The sequence below is a fragment of the Pristis pectinata genome, chromosome 27 (genome assembly GCF_009764475.1).
Source record: "Pristis pectinata isolate sPriPec2 chromosome 27, sPriPec2.1.pri, whole genome shotgun sequence".
In the NCBI taxonomy this organism is placed as follows: Eukaryota; Metazoa; Chordata; class Chondrichthyes; order Rhinopristiformes; family Pristidae; genus Pristis; species Pristis pectinata.
In genome coordinates, this window is record NC_067431.1 from 31,713,234 (window position 1) to 31,727,601 (window position 14,368).

Below are 14,368 nucleotides of genomic sequence, written 5' to 3' on the forward strand. Positions count from 1 at the left end.
GGGTGTTGTATGGCACGGTAAACGTTCTTGATGGTAGTGTAACAGTGATTGAATGTGTTGGCTCCTCTGGTTCTGCAGGTGACACATTGGTGGTAGTTTGTCAGAGACTTCTTCAAGCTGGCCTGGTTGAAGTCCCCCATGATGATCGGGAAGGCATCAGGGTGCACTGTCTCATGGCTGTTGATCACAGTGCTCAGCTCCTCCAGTGCCAGCTTGACATTTGCCAGGGGTGAAATGAACACTGCTACCAGGATGACAGTGGAGAACTCCCTCAACAGATAAAACGGATAACACTTGACTGCCAGATGTTCCAGGTCAGGGGAGCAGGACTGTGACAGAACGGCCACATCCATGGATGCCGTGTATTTTAGAACATCCCATGAAAGGCACTATATAATTTTATGTCCTTTTCCAAAGTCTAGACTTGGCTAATTTGTACATAGGGGAATGAAGAGAGATTCTCTTCCCTCGTCTGGATAACCATCTGAAAAGACTGACATCAGCAAGGATGATTCTAAGACAACTAAAAGATTCATGTGCTGGAGCACAATAATAGCTGACCTTTGACATGCTGACTAACCACCCCTGAAACTGTCCAGAATACTCACTATCTAATTCTTTAAAAAATAAATCCATTGCATAACATGGCAAGTTCTAAAAGAGTTTGGCTCTTTTAATGTGACCTTGACTCTTCCGCAGTGGAAATTGTATTATCTCCTCTCTCCCCACCCTCCCCAATCCACAACCCAATCTCAGGGCTACATTTTAGTAAGAGAATTTATTCAGCTAAGCTGCTGACAAAAGGAACAGATAGGAGCCCATGGTTTTGAACTCATTTTCTGAACGGTCTCACTTCACGAACAGCATACTGATCAGCAGTGCTTGACGTCAATCCCCCTCTGCTGTCCACCAGCTAGAGAAGTTATCATAGGAACTGCTTCAGAATAAAAGCCACACTGCACACAGCAGATATTAGCTGCACTTCTGCCACTGATCAGTCAAGCTTTTCTTTCCCATTCTTCTCCCTCCACCTCCCTGTATTTTTTTTCCATTAACCCCCTCAACCAACTTGGTTTACAAAGGAAGTTAGTGCCAGCTCCTCAACTAACCTGACCTGGGATTCCTGTGGGACTTCTAGATGTGAAGTGGGGAATGATGTTTTCTAAGAAGAATTCCTTTCATCTTATAATCAGCAGCTCATCTGTCAAAAAATGGAGGACAAAATATCCAGAAACCCTGCCCCAAGCTCTCACTAAGAGATTCATGAAATAATAGATAAATCCCTGTTTCAGTCCAAAACCCCACTGGGCTCTTAAGCTGTTACTGCTGCGCAAGAGAAAGAAACTCACATTCAGACAGAGCCTTTCAGAACATGGCAAAACTTACAGCCAATTAAATCCCTCTTTTAAGGTCTAGTCACTGTTGTAATGAAGGAAATATAGCAGTCAATTTGAGCATAGCAAGCTCCCATGAACAGCGATATGAATAATGACCAGATAGTCTTGTTTTATGTTGGTGGATGAGGGTGAACATTGGCCCAGAATAATTAGAATTATTCTCCTGCCCTTTTACAGATAAATGCCATGGCATCTTCTTAACCAATGCCCTTGGTTTAATGGCTCATCTGAAAGACACCACCTCCAACTGTGCAGCACTCCCTGAGCACTACACCAGAGTGCCAGCTGAGGCAGGAATACAACCAAATGAGCCATGGGCTCAGGCAAAGGAAGACCACTCTGAAATATTAACTGTTTTTCTCAGCCTGACCTACTGAGTATTTCTTGCATCTTTTGATTTTATTTGCGGTTTCTGGTGTCTGCAGTATTTTGGGTATAAGGTATTTTATTGGTTGGCACTAAATTAGAATTGATGGAAACAGATTTAAACATGAAACATTGTTAATGTTCAAATCCATTATATTTATGGCTGCAACATTCCAAGACATTTAGTCAGGTACATGGAAAAGGCAGGTTTACAGGGATATTGCCCAGACACGAGCAAATGGCACGAGCTCAAGGAGACAACGTCGTCGGCGTGCACGAGTTGGGCTGAACGGCCTGTTTTCATGCTGTATAACTCCATGACTCTATTCCCAGTTCATGAATAATTGAGAGAGGTGGAGAGTGTGAGGAACAGCATTGGCATTTATTTTGTTTTGGAAGGTAACAGTCTACTTTTGCATTATTGGTCATCAATCATGCATAGATTTCACACAATTTATGAGGCTGCTTCAGTCAATACTTGCCGTGTTCTACACTCATTTCTCTCATCTCCATTCCAGAGGTTTGAGAATAATAATCTAATTAATAACAATCTAATTTAAACATTGGGATATTGTGTGCAATTCTGGTCATCACACTGCAGAAACATGTGAAGGCTTTGGAGAGAATATAGAACAGGTTCACCAGGATGATGCCTGGATTAGAGAGTATTAGCTACAAGGAGAGCTTGGACAAACTTGGGATTGTTTTCTCTGGAGTGTTGGAGGCTGAGAGGAGACAAGATAGAAGTTTATAAAATTATGAGAGGCACAGAAAGGGTAAATAGTCAAGAGTCTTTCTCCCCAGGGTAGTAATGTCAAATACTAGAGGGGATAGGTTTAAGGTAAGAGGGGGAAAGTCTAAAGATGTACATGGTAAGTTTTTATTTTACACAGAGCGTGGTTGGTGCCTGGAACACACTGCCGGGGAAGTGGTGGGAACAGATACGATAGCTACATTTAATAGCACTTAGACAGGTGAACAGGCAGGGAATGGAGGGACACACAATATATGCTGGCAGATGTGCAGTTTAAATTGGCATCATGGCATTGTGGGTTGAAGGGCCTGTTCCTGTGCTGCACAGTTCTATGTTACTACAATGTCATATTGAGTGCTGCATTGTCACGTGTGTTGCCTTTTGGGTAAGATGCAAATTCAAGTCCCTATCTCCCAGTTCATGTAAAAGACCACATGGCACGCTTGCAAAGAAGAACGGGGAGGTTATTCCTGGTATCCTGGGGCTAATATTGATCCCTCAGCTAACATCAGTCGGACAGATTATCTCATCAGAATTACCTTGCTTGTGACAGTTTAGTGCCCTTCAATTGGCTGTCATGTGTCCCACGTCGGGGGAATAGATTTAGGACAGAGATGAAGAGAAACTGCTTTTCCCAGAGAGCAGTGAATCTGTGGAATTCTCTGCCCAGGGAAGCAGTAGAGGCTACCTCATTGAATATATTTAAGACACAGTTAGATAGATTTTTGCACAGTAGGTGAATTAAGGGTTATGGAGAAAAGGCAGGTAGGTGGATTTGAGTCCACGGCCAGATCAGACATGATCTTATTGAATGGTGGAGCAGGCTCAACAGGCCAGATAGCCGACTCCTGCTCCTATTTCTTATGTTCTTATGTTACCATGGTGACAACACTTCAAATGTACACCAATACCTTGAGGTTGCACAAGATTCTATACAAGTTCTTTTTACTCAAGCCACTGTTGCATCTAAATGGTCATAGTTAATCAACTGAGTGATTTTCTTTAAACCAATCTTTTTAACCAAATTTTTAGACATCTGCCCTAACTTTCTTACATGCCTTAGTACTAATTATTCTTTGATAACGCTACCATGAAGTGCCTTGAGGCATTCTTGCTGTGTTCAAGGTGCTATACAAACGTATGTTGCAGCTTGACAGTAATGTCAAAATTAATGTTAGGAAACGAAGAGTCGATCAATTTTTCGCCTGCAGCTACCTTGAGGTGATCCCAGTGGCAGTTCTCTGGTGACCCCTATAGCTCTACAATCAGAGACCCAGACTCAACGTTTCAGGAACAGCTTCTTCCCCTCCGTCAACAGATTGCTGAACAGTCCATGAACCCACGAACACTACCTCGTTATTCCTCTTTTGCACTATTTATTTATTTTTATAACTTATAGTAATTTTTATGTCCTTATGTCTTGCACTGTGCTGCTGCCACAAAACAACAAATTTCACAACATATGTCTGTGATAATAAACCTGATTCTGATTCTGTGGTGTGACATTTTCTGGCAATTAGAAGCAAATTCTGGGGTGACTCACTGATACCACGTGCTGACCAAACATTGCCTGATATGTGTGTGTGTGTGAGTGTGTCGGGGTGGGGAGGCAGGGGGTTGGGGGGCTTAAAACAGAAAAAGGGAGTTTTGTTTTTATCATCCTGCTTGCTGTTTGCAAGCTGCACATCCAGACTGTAACCCTCCCCCACCCTGCCTCTAACATCACCCATTCCTCTTCGTATAAGTGGTGGCCCAATTAAAACACACGGTACTCACAAACTATATGTTATCTTCAAGAGATTTAAATCATTCCAGATTATTTCTTCAGCTTTTAACATTTGGCCCCTGTGTTGAAATCAAAGGGAAATAATCTGGAGTTTTACAGCTCTTGGATGTGGAAACCAGCCCAGTTAGCACTGTAAATGGAGATGCTTTGAAGTGTTGAATCAAAGCACAATTCACACCACTGACCTTTCTTTGCATAAAGGTCACAGACAACAGTGTTGGAAAATGCCTTTCAACTGTCAAACTGAGCGTGAGTGTAAGTTTCACGGTTTAACTAAGGAGAGATGTGGGACATGAGCTCAGAGAAAGGGGCCAAGAAGGAAATTCCTCTTGGAAAACAAAACACAGTAGGAGGCCACTTGGCCCATTGTCCCTGTGCCAGGTTATAGGGAGAGATCACCAACCACTCCCCCATCTTTGCAGAGAGCCCGGTATTTTTTCCTTTGCAAGTATTTAACTTAAACCCATTTGAAAAGTACTATTGAATATGTTACTGTCACCATCTCAGGCAGTGAATCACCAGCTGTGCAAAAAAATCATTTCTCCTTCTTCTTCTTTTGCCTTAAATCTATGGCCTTGATAATCAGTTTCCTCCCACTGCCAGAATTCTTTCACAAGAGAGAGCAAAATGTTGAAACTTTTATTCATTTTCCTCCTGATCTTTCTCTACCTTGAAGACAACAATAATTGAGAGGCTTCACAAGGCTGCAGCCTGCCTGAGAAGAGATGACTGGGCAAGTTCTTATCAGTCAAGATTTGACCTCATTGCTTCAAGTGGCAGATTCTTTTTCGATGCATATTATTTACTGTCCTCCATTCACTGCATTTTTCTGGGGAAATTACTCTGCTTTTATTAGAAGAAGTTGGGATCGTTTCTGTTTCATCTGCTCTTTAAATAAACTCCAGTTTTTTGCATAAATTGACCTTACAAATTGGATCCATAATTGGGCTGGCAATAGGAGGGTGATGGTGGAGGGTTGCTTTGGTGATCAGAAGCTTGTGACCAGTGGTGTAACCATCGAGATTAATGCTGGAACTCTTGCTGTTTATCATATCCATGAACAATTTGGATATGAATGTAGGAGGTATGATTAGTCAATTTTCAGAAGACACAAAACAAAATCAGTGGTACTGTGGATAATGAGGATAATCTCAGGCTACAGAAAAACATTGATCAGCTGGTAAAATGGGCAGAGCATTGGCAGATGGAATTTAATCCTTCTAAGTGCAAAATGATGCATTTTGAGAGGTCAAATAAGGTTAGAATATATACAACAAACCATAGGACCCTTGTGAGTATTGTGAAACAGAGGGACCTTTGTGTACAAATTCAAAGATCCCTGAAGGTGGCAGCACAGGCAGAGAGGGTGGTAAAAAAGGCATTCGGGAGGTTGGCCTTCATTAGCAGGGGCATAAGACGTAAGAGTGGAGAAGCTATGGTACAGTTTTAACTAACACTGGTAAATCTACATCTGGAACTCTATGTGCAGCTTTGGTTGCCACAGAGTAGAAAGAATGTGATAGCTCCAGAGTGGGTGCGGAAGAGATTCACCAGGACATTGCCTGGGTTGGAATGTCTCAGTTATGAGGAGAGACTGGATTCCTTGGAGCAGTGAATGCTGAGGGGGGACCTGATAGAGGTGTACAAAATTATGAGGAGCAGAGAAAGGATAGGCAGTAGTAAACGTCTTCCCATATCAGACAGCCTAGGTTTACAGTAAGGAGTAAAAGGTTTAAAGGGAATACAAGGGAGAAATTTTTCACCTAGAGGTTGGCTGAAATCTGGAATGCACTGCCTGAGGGGCTGGTGGAGGAAAAGACTCCCAAAATGTTTAAGAAGAATCTGAACAAACACATGAATTGCCAAGGCATAAGCAGCTGCAGAGTAAGTGCTGGTAAATGGGATTGGTATAGATGGTCGGCCTGAACACCGGGCCTGTAGAGTCTGTTTTGTGTTCTACGGTTCCATATGAGTCAATTGGTGGAGGGTATGAGGGTGTTGCACAGATGCTTTTGGAGTGGAGAGAATGATGCATTACAAATGACACCAAGGATCACAGCATTCTTTGTTGCAATACAAGGGGCTGAACTAATGATCTCAAGATCTGAGATCAAATCTGACGACAGCAGCTAGAGTATGTAAATTCAGTTCGTTAAATGAATCTAGAATTTGTAAAGAGCCATTGTCTGTAATTAATACCATGATAGTACTCGATCTCCAGCAAAACCCATCCGGTTCACCAATGTCTTCTAGGGAAAGAAATCTACTTTCATTATTCAATCTAGCCTACATGTAACTCCATAAACAGAGCACTGTGGTTGATTTTGAAACAGCTCAGCAAGCCATATTATTTCAATTGCAATTAAGGATAGAACATAGCATATAGAACAGTACAGCACAATACAGGCCCTTCAGCCCACCATGTTGTGCTGACCTTTAAACCTCGCCTAAGACTATCTAACCCCTTCGTCCCACACATCCCTCTATTTTAAATTCCTCCATATGCTTATCTAGTAATCTCTTGAATTTGACCAATGTACCTGCCTCCACCACTGCCCCAGGCAGCACATTCCATGCACCAACCACTCTCTGGGTAAAAAACGTCCCTCTGATATCTCCCTTGAACTTCCCACCCATTACTTTAAAGCCATGCCCTCTTGTATTGAGCATTGGTGCCCTGGGAGAGAAGTGCTGGCTGTCCATTCTATCTATTCCTCTTAATATTTTGTACACATCTATCATGTCTCCTCTCATCTTCCTTCTCTCCAAAGAGTAAAGCCCTAGCTCCCTTAGTCTCTCCCCATAATCCATACTCTCTAATCCAGGCAGTATCCTGGTAAATCTCCTCTGCACCCTTTCCAACACTTCCACATCCTTCCTATAATGAGGCGACCAGAACTGGACACAGTACTCTAAGTGTGGTCTAACCAGAGTTTTGTAGACCTGTATCATTACCTCACGGCTCTTAAATTCGATCCCAAGATTTATGAATGCTAACATCCCATTAGCTTTCTTAACTACCCTATCCACCTGTGAGGCAACTTTTAGGGATCTGTGGATATGGACCCCAGATCCCTCTGCTCCTCCACACTACACAGAATCCTGCCATTAACTTTGTATTACGCCTTGGAGTTTGTCCTTCCAAAGAGTACCACCTCACGCTTCTCCGGATTGAACTCCATCTGCCACTTCTTAGCCCAGCTCTGCATCCTATCAATATCCCTCTGTAAGCTTCGACAGCCCTCCACACTATCCACAACACCACCGATCTTTGTGTCATCTGCAAACTTGCTAACCCACCCTTCCACCCCCTCATCTGTCATTAATAAATATCACAAAAAGTAGAGGTCCCAGAACCGATCCTTGTGGGACACCACTAGTCACAGCCCCCAATCCGAATGCACTCCCTCCACCACAACCCTCTGCTTTCTAAAGGCAAGGCAATTCTGAATCCACACGGCCAAGCTTCACTGGATCCCATGCCTTCTGACCTTCTGAAGAAGCCTACCATGTGGAACCTTGTCAAATGCTTTACTAAAATCCATGTAGACCACATCTACTGCACTACCCTCATCAATCTGTCTGGTCACCTCCTCAAGGAACACTATAAGGCTTGTGAGGCATGATCTGCCCTTCACAAAGCCATGCTGGCTGACCCTGATCAGACCGTGATTCTCCAAATGCTCATAGATCCTATCTCTAAGAATCCTTTCCAACAGCTTGCCCACCACAGACATAAGGCTCACTGGTCTGTAATTCCTTGGACTATCCTTACTACCTTTTTTGAATAAGGGGACAACATTCGCCACCCTCCAATCCTCCGGTACCATTTCCGTGGACAACGAAAACTCAAAGATCCTAGCCAAAGGCTCAGCAATCTCCTCCCTCGCCTCGCGGAGCAGCCTGGGGAATATTCCGTCAGGCCCTGGGGACTTATCTGTCCTAATATTTTCTAACAGCTCCAACACATCCTCTCTCCTGATATCAACATGCTCCAGAACATTAACCTTACCAACACTGTCCTCAGCGTCATCAAGGCCCCTTTCTTTGGTGAATACTGAAGAGAAGTATTCATTGAGGACCTCACCCACTTCCACAGTTTCCAGGCACATCCTCCCACCTTTGTCTCTAATCTGACCTACCTTTACCCTAGCCATCCTTCTGCTCTTCACATAAGTGAAAAATGCCTCGGGGTTTTCCTTAACTCTACTCGCCAAGGCCTTTTCATGTCCCCTTCTTGCTCTCCTCAGCCGCTTCTTAAGTTCATTCCTTGCTACCCTATAATCCTCGAGTCCTATCTGATCCCTGCTGCCCAAACCTTGTGTATGCTGCCTTCTTCCTCCTAACTAGATGTTCCACCTCTCTTGTCACCCATGGTTCCTTCACCCTGCCATTCTTTCTCTGCCTCACTGGGATAAATTTATCTCTAACATCCTGCAAGAGATCCCTGAACATCAACCACATCTCCATAGTACATTTCCCTTCAAAAATGTGATCCCAATTTACACTCGCAAGTTCTAGTCTTATAGCCTAATAATTTGCCCTTCCCCAATGAAATACGTTCCTGTCCTCTTTGCCCCTATCCTTGTCCATGACAATGCTAAAGGTTAAGGAGCGGTGGTCACTGTCCCCCAAATGCTCACCCACTGAGAGATCTGTCACCCGACCCGGTTCATTACCTAATACTAGATCCTCTAGTCTGCCTGTCAACATACTGTGACAGGAATCCATCCTGGACACACTTAACAAACTCTGCACCATCTCAAGCTTTGGTACTAAGCAGTTGCCAATCAATATTTGGGAAGTCGAAGTCTCCCATGATAACAACCCTGTTATTTTTGCACTTTTCCAAAATCTGCCTCCTCAGTAACCTTGCTGCTACCAGGCAGCCTATAGAATACTCTCAGTAGAGTAACTGCTCCTTTCTTGTTCCTAACTTCCACTCATACTGACTCTAGAGAGGATCCTGCCACATTATCCACCCTTTCTGCAGCTGTAATAGTATCCCTGACCAGTAACGCCACCCCTCCCTGTCCCTTTTAAAACACTGAAATCCTGGAATATTCAGTATCCTTTCCTGCCCTGGTGACAGCCAAGTCTCTGCAAGAGCCACAATATCATAGTTCCATGTACTTATCCAAGCTCTCAGTTCATCACCCTTATTCTTGATACTTCTTGCATTTAAGTAAATACAACTTAGCCCACCCACCTTACTACTTTTATACCCTATACTCTGCTTCTTCGTCCTGAAAGCCTCTCTATATGTTAGATCTGGCTTTACTCCGTGCACTTCTTCCACTGACCTACCCCTCCAGTTCCCATCCCCCTTGCAAACTAGTTTAAACCCTCCCGAACCACACTCGCAAACCTGCCTGCAGGATATTGGTCCCCCTCGAGTTCAGGTGTAACCCATCCAATCTGTGCAGGTCCCACCTCCCCCAGAAGAGATCCCAAAGATCCAAAAATCTAAAACCTTGCCCCCTGCACCAACTCCTCAGCCACACATTCATCTGCCATCTCCTCCTATTCTTACCTTCACTATCACGTGGCACTGGCAGCAATCCTGAGATTGCTACACTTGAGGTCCTGTTTTTCAGCCTTCTGCCTAGCTCCCTAAATTCACTTTTCAGGACCTCATCCCCCTTCCTACCTATGTCATTGGTACCAACATGTACCACGACTTCTGGCTGCTTTCCCTCCCGCTCAAGAATGCTGTGGACCCGATCAGAGACATCCTGGACCCTGGCACCTGGGAGGCAACGTACCATCCGGGATTCTTGCTCATGTCCACAGAACCTGCTGTCTGTTCCGCTGACTATCGAGTCCCCTATCACTATTGCCCTCTTCTTCTCCTCCCTTCCCTTCTGAGCAGCAGGACCAGTCCCAGTGCCAGAGACCTGGCTACTGCCCACTTGATCCCTGTAGGTCATCCCCCTCAACAGTATCCAAAGCAGAATACCTGTTTTTGAGGGAAACAGCCTCTGGGGTCCTCTGCACTGTCTGCCTGTTCCCTTTCTCTTTCTCTCCCCTGACAGTCACCCATCTATCTGCAGTGTTTGAAGCTGCTCTCAGGATGGGCAATAAATGTCTGGCTGGCCAACATTGCCCAAATCCTGAGAGTAAAGATTTGAAAAATGTGTTGGGAGGGAGGTAAAGGCAGAGTTTCTCAATTGAACACACTCTCACTGAAAATAAATCTGACAACATTTTGATGGGGTGAGAGGGGAAAAATTTAAAAGGGACCCGAGGGCCAACTTTTTCACGCAGAGGTTGGTGAGTACATGGAACGAGCTGCCAGAGGAAGTGGTTGAGGCAGGTACATTATTACCATTTAAGAAGCACTTGGATAGTTACATGCAGGGGCGGGGCTTAGAGGGATAGGGGCAGATTGCCGGAAATTGGGACTAGATGGGAGGGCACCATTGTTGGCATAGACTGGTTGGGTCACAAGGCCTGTATCTGTGCTGTATTGCTCTATGACTCTATAACAGAATGTTCTCAGCCAGATCCTGCACAGTTAGAATCTCAATCCCAGAGCATGTTGTCCTCAAAATGACTGCGATGAGGTTAAGATCGTCCAGTTTTTTGTGGATTGTGGATTTGAAAAGAAAGTCTGGAAAATGTTGCAAGGGTCCTTGTCTCAGTTTGCCCTGAGCAGCCGCATAACAAAGGACTCTCTGATCTACGGGCTGATCCCAGGAATGCACACTGAGACAAGTGTTGCTGCAAGATCATCAGCTCAGTGAGAGATGCACTTTGGCCTGCCTGAAGCTTGGCTTTGCACCATGAGATGTCAGTAAAGGATTTCTGCCGAATGGCACATTCCAAGCTACAAGAGTACGTGCTGAGGGACGCACTGAATCTTGGTGCAGCCAACACCAAGTCTTCATAGGGAAGGACTGCAATCTGTCCTGCTGTCACTGGATACTGAGGGGCTGGGTCCTATGTAACAGCCCCGCAAACACTTCAAGGGTTTGTTTAAAGAGGCCACATGAATGGCATTGTACATAGGATGTATTAAGTTGATGACACTACAAATAAATAGACTTGAAAACACACTATATGCATGGGGTGTGGATACTGTTAAAGTAAAGAAAAACATGTATTGTTTTACATTTCTTGTATATATTTTTTATGAATGAAATATATTTTTGATCCTCACACTCTCGACACATACCTGCTATTTTAATATTCATGTTGCTATCTAACAGCAGGTTCTCGGCCTTCAGATCCCGGTGGACAATCTTGCGGTTGTGGCAATATTCCACTGCTGACAGAATCTGCCAGAACTTGCGCCTGGCTTCCAGCTCACTCAGCCGCCCATGGTTTGCCAAATAATCTGAAATTTGAAGGAGGAAGATTGTTATGCAATTCCATAAAAAACAGCAGGAAAGTCTTGATTATAAGACTGCATCACGGACAGTCTGAGCACAGGGTGACTGAAACTGCATGGTTTTCCCCTTGACCAACTGTTTCCTGTAACTATCAGAATAGAGTCAATGAAGACTGGTGCAGCTGTTTTCTGGGAGCAGGGGGTCATTGTCTACAAGCCTATTGATTTTATGAATGGAGTCATCTGGCTAAAGGGTCATTGTGCAGGAAAAGCTGCAATAACAAATTAACCAAGTGTTTTATAAACTGGGATTTTAAACCTTGCAGGTTGTAGGGAGTTCTGTAAGGAACAAAAATGAGAAGAGGGCACTTGTCTAAGACTGAATGTACAAAACGTAGGGAGTGAAAGGGGATTCAAAGGAATGACAGTAGCATTTCTGTGCAGAGATGCAGAAATTTAGAGTGAGGCATCAAAGGAGAAAGATAGGAAGAAGTGTGCCTTTCATTGTCTGTGCTAGAGGTGGGTAAGATTATCAGCCCACTTGTCCTCAATGTGCATACTGAACAGAACCTGTGGAGGTGAGTGCAACGCACACATGAAATGACATCACCCAGAGAGAGATCCACGTACAGCAAGAGGGAGAAAAATAATGAGGGAGAGAGAAAGAGACAAAGACTGAAAGAGAAGAGAAAGAAGGAAGCAGGAGAGGAAGGGAAGGAGTGAGAACAAAATGGAGAGAGAAAGAAATAAAAATAGACAGAAAGGAGCATTGGATTCGACTGTTTTAATTAGTTTTTTAAACATGTATAATGTTTAATACACCTCAAGTGGCAGCACAAGGAATGGCCGCTTATTAGTTTATCGGTTTGTCCATCAGGTGAATATGTGGTTATTTCATTGGTTGGTTTGGCCACAAGTATCTAATAGGTTTCCTGAGTGGACTATTGTTACTAAAGAGCATCTCTTATCTCAGGTATAAAAGGTGTCGCTTTTTGTCAATCTCGCTCTTGCTCATCTCCCCTGGCCTGACCTCATCTTTTGTTCCCTTTGTCTCGGCTCATCAAAGCCAGTGCCGTGTGCTCTGTGACTGTTTCTTTGTTTTAAACTTTCCAATAAAACTTTGAAGCACCAAGTTGTTTTCAACTCATTCCTGGATCCTGAAAGAACCTGTGGATTCGAAAATAACTGGATCCAACGGGAGAGAGGAACAGACAAACATAAGGGCTTTGCGCAAAAGGTGACATTCTTCTTGTTAACTTCTTACAGTTTGAAAAAGATGCAAAATAGTTTTGATGCTTAGATACCCAGAGAGAGTGCTAGGTTTTCTGCTGAGTAGTTCTAATAATTAACACTTGAGAAAATAAAAATCTAATTGACATGATAATTGTTTCTAAATATTTATCAGCTGCATACAACATTCTAGAATTATCTTTTGGATTCCAGAAGCACTCTACTGAATGCTGTTATAACAATCAGGGGACTACAATCTTTCCAAATACATCTGCTATTGAAAATGGAGTACTGATCTGCAGAGAAGTTGGAGGAAGGATGGCTGAGTTAACCCAGTAACCCTGGTGATACCCCATGAGAGTCAAGCACAGGGCAGGAGTCCTGCCTATTTCGGGGAGGATGTCAGTGTTCAAAAATCAGCAACCAGAAGAGGAGAGAAAGTGAGGCTGGGATGAGGAACCAATGATAGAAATGGCAATAATTCCTCCCCCCACCATCAACCTGACCACTCTTGATATTGGTGTTGGTATTTGTTTATTATTGTCACTTGTACCGAGGTTTCATTTCACAGTGCAGTAACATTGAGTTAGTACAGGTAAAAACAATAACAGTACAGAGTAAACCATAGAACAATACAGCACAATACAGGCCCTTCGGCCCACCATGTTGTGCCACCCTTCAGACTACACCTAAGGCTATCTAACCCCTTCCTCCCACATATCCCTCTATTTTAAATTCCTCCAGATGTTTATCTAACAATCTCTTGAACTTGTCCAATGTATCAGCCTCCACCACCACCCCAGGCAGCACATTCCATGCACCAACCACTCTATGGGTGAAAAACCTCCCTCTGACATCTCCCTTGAACTTCCCACCCAATATCTTAAAGCCATGCCCTCTTGTTTTGAGCATTGGCGCCCTGGGAAAGAGGCACTGGCTGTCCACTCTATTTATTCCTCTCAATATCTTGTATATCTCTATCATGTCTCCCCTCATCCTCCTCCTCTCCAATGAGTAAAGCCCTAGCTCCTTTAGTCTCTCCTCATAATCCATACTCTCTAATCCAGGCAGCATCCTGGTAAATCTCCTCTGCACCCTTTCCAACACTTCCACATCCTTCCCATAATGAGGCGACCAGAACTGGACACAGTACTCTAAGTGTGGTCTAACCAGAGTTTTGTAAAGCTGCATCATCACTTCGCGGCTCTTAAACTCGATCCCCCAACTTATGAAAGCTAACATCCCATTAGTTTTCTTAATTACCCTATCCACCTGTGAGGCAACTTTCAGTGATCTGTGGATATGAACCCCCCAGATCCCTCTGCTCCTCTACACTGTCCAGAATCCTGCCATTTACCTTGTACTCTGCCTTGGAGTTTGTCCTTCCAAAGTGTACCACCTCACACTTCTCTGGATTGAACTCCATCTGCCACTTGTCAGCCCAGCTCTGCATCCTATCAATATCCCTCTGTAAGCTTCGACAGCCCTCCACACTATCCACA

The 14,368-nt window shown here is 44.0% G+C and overlaps 1 protein-coding gene across 4 annotated transcripts in view; it reads right to left on the reverse strand.

The window, feature by feature from the left end:
• Positions 1 to 14,368, reverse strand: part of sik2a (salt-inducible kinase 2a) — a 253,352-nt gene that overhangs the window by 75,534 nt on the left and 163,450 nt on the right. For all 4 annotated transcript variants that reach the window (XM_052040106.1, XM_052040107.1, XM_052040108.1 and 1 more), the window contains one exon: positions 11,481 to 11,642. In XM_052040106.1, the coding sequence (XP_051896066.1) occupies positions 11,481 to 11,642 (162 nt within the window). The remainder of the gene's footprint in view (positions 1 to 11,480; positions 11,643 to 14,368) is intronic.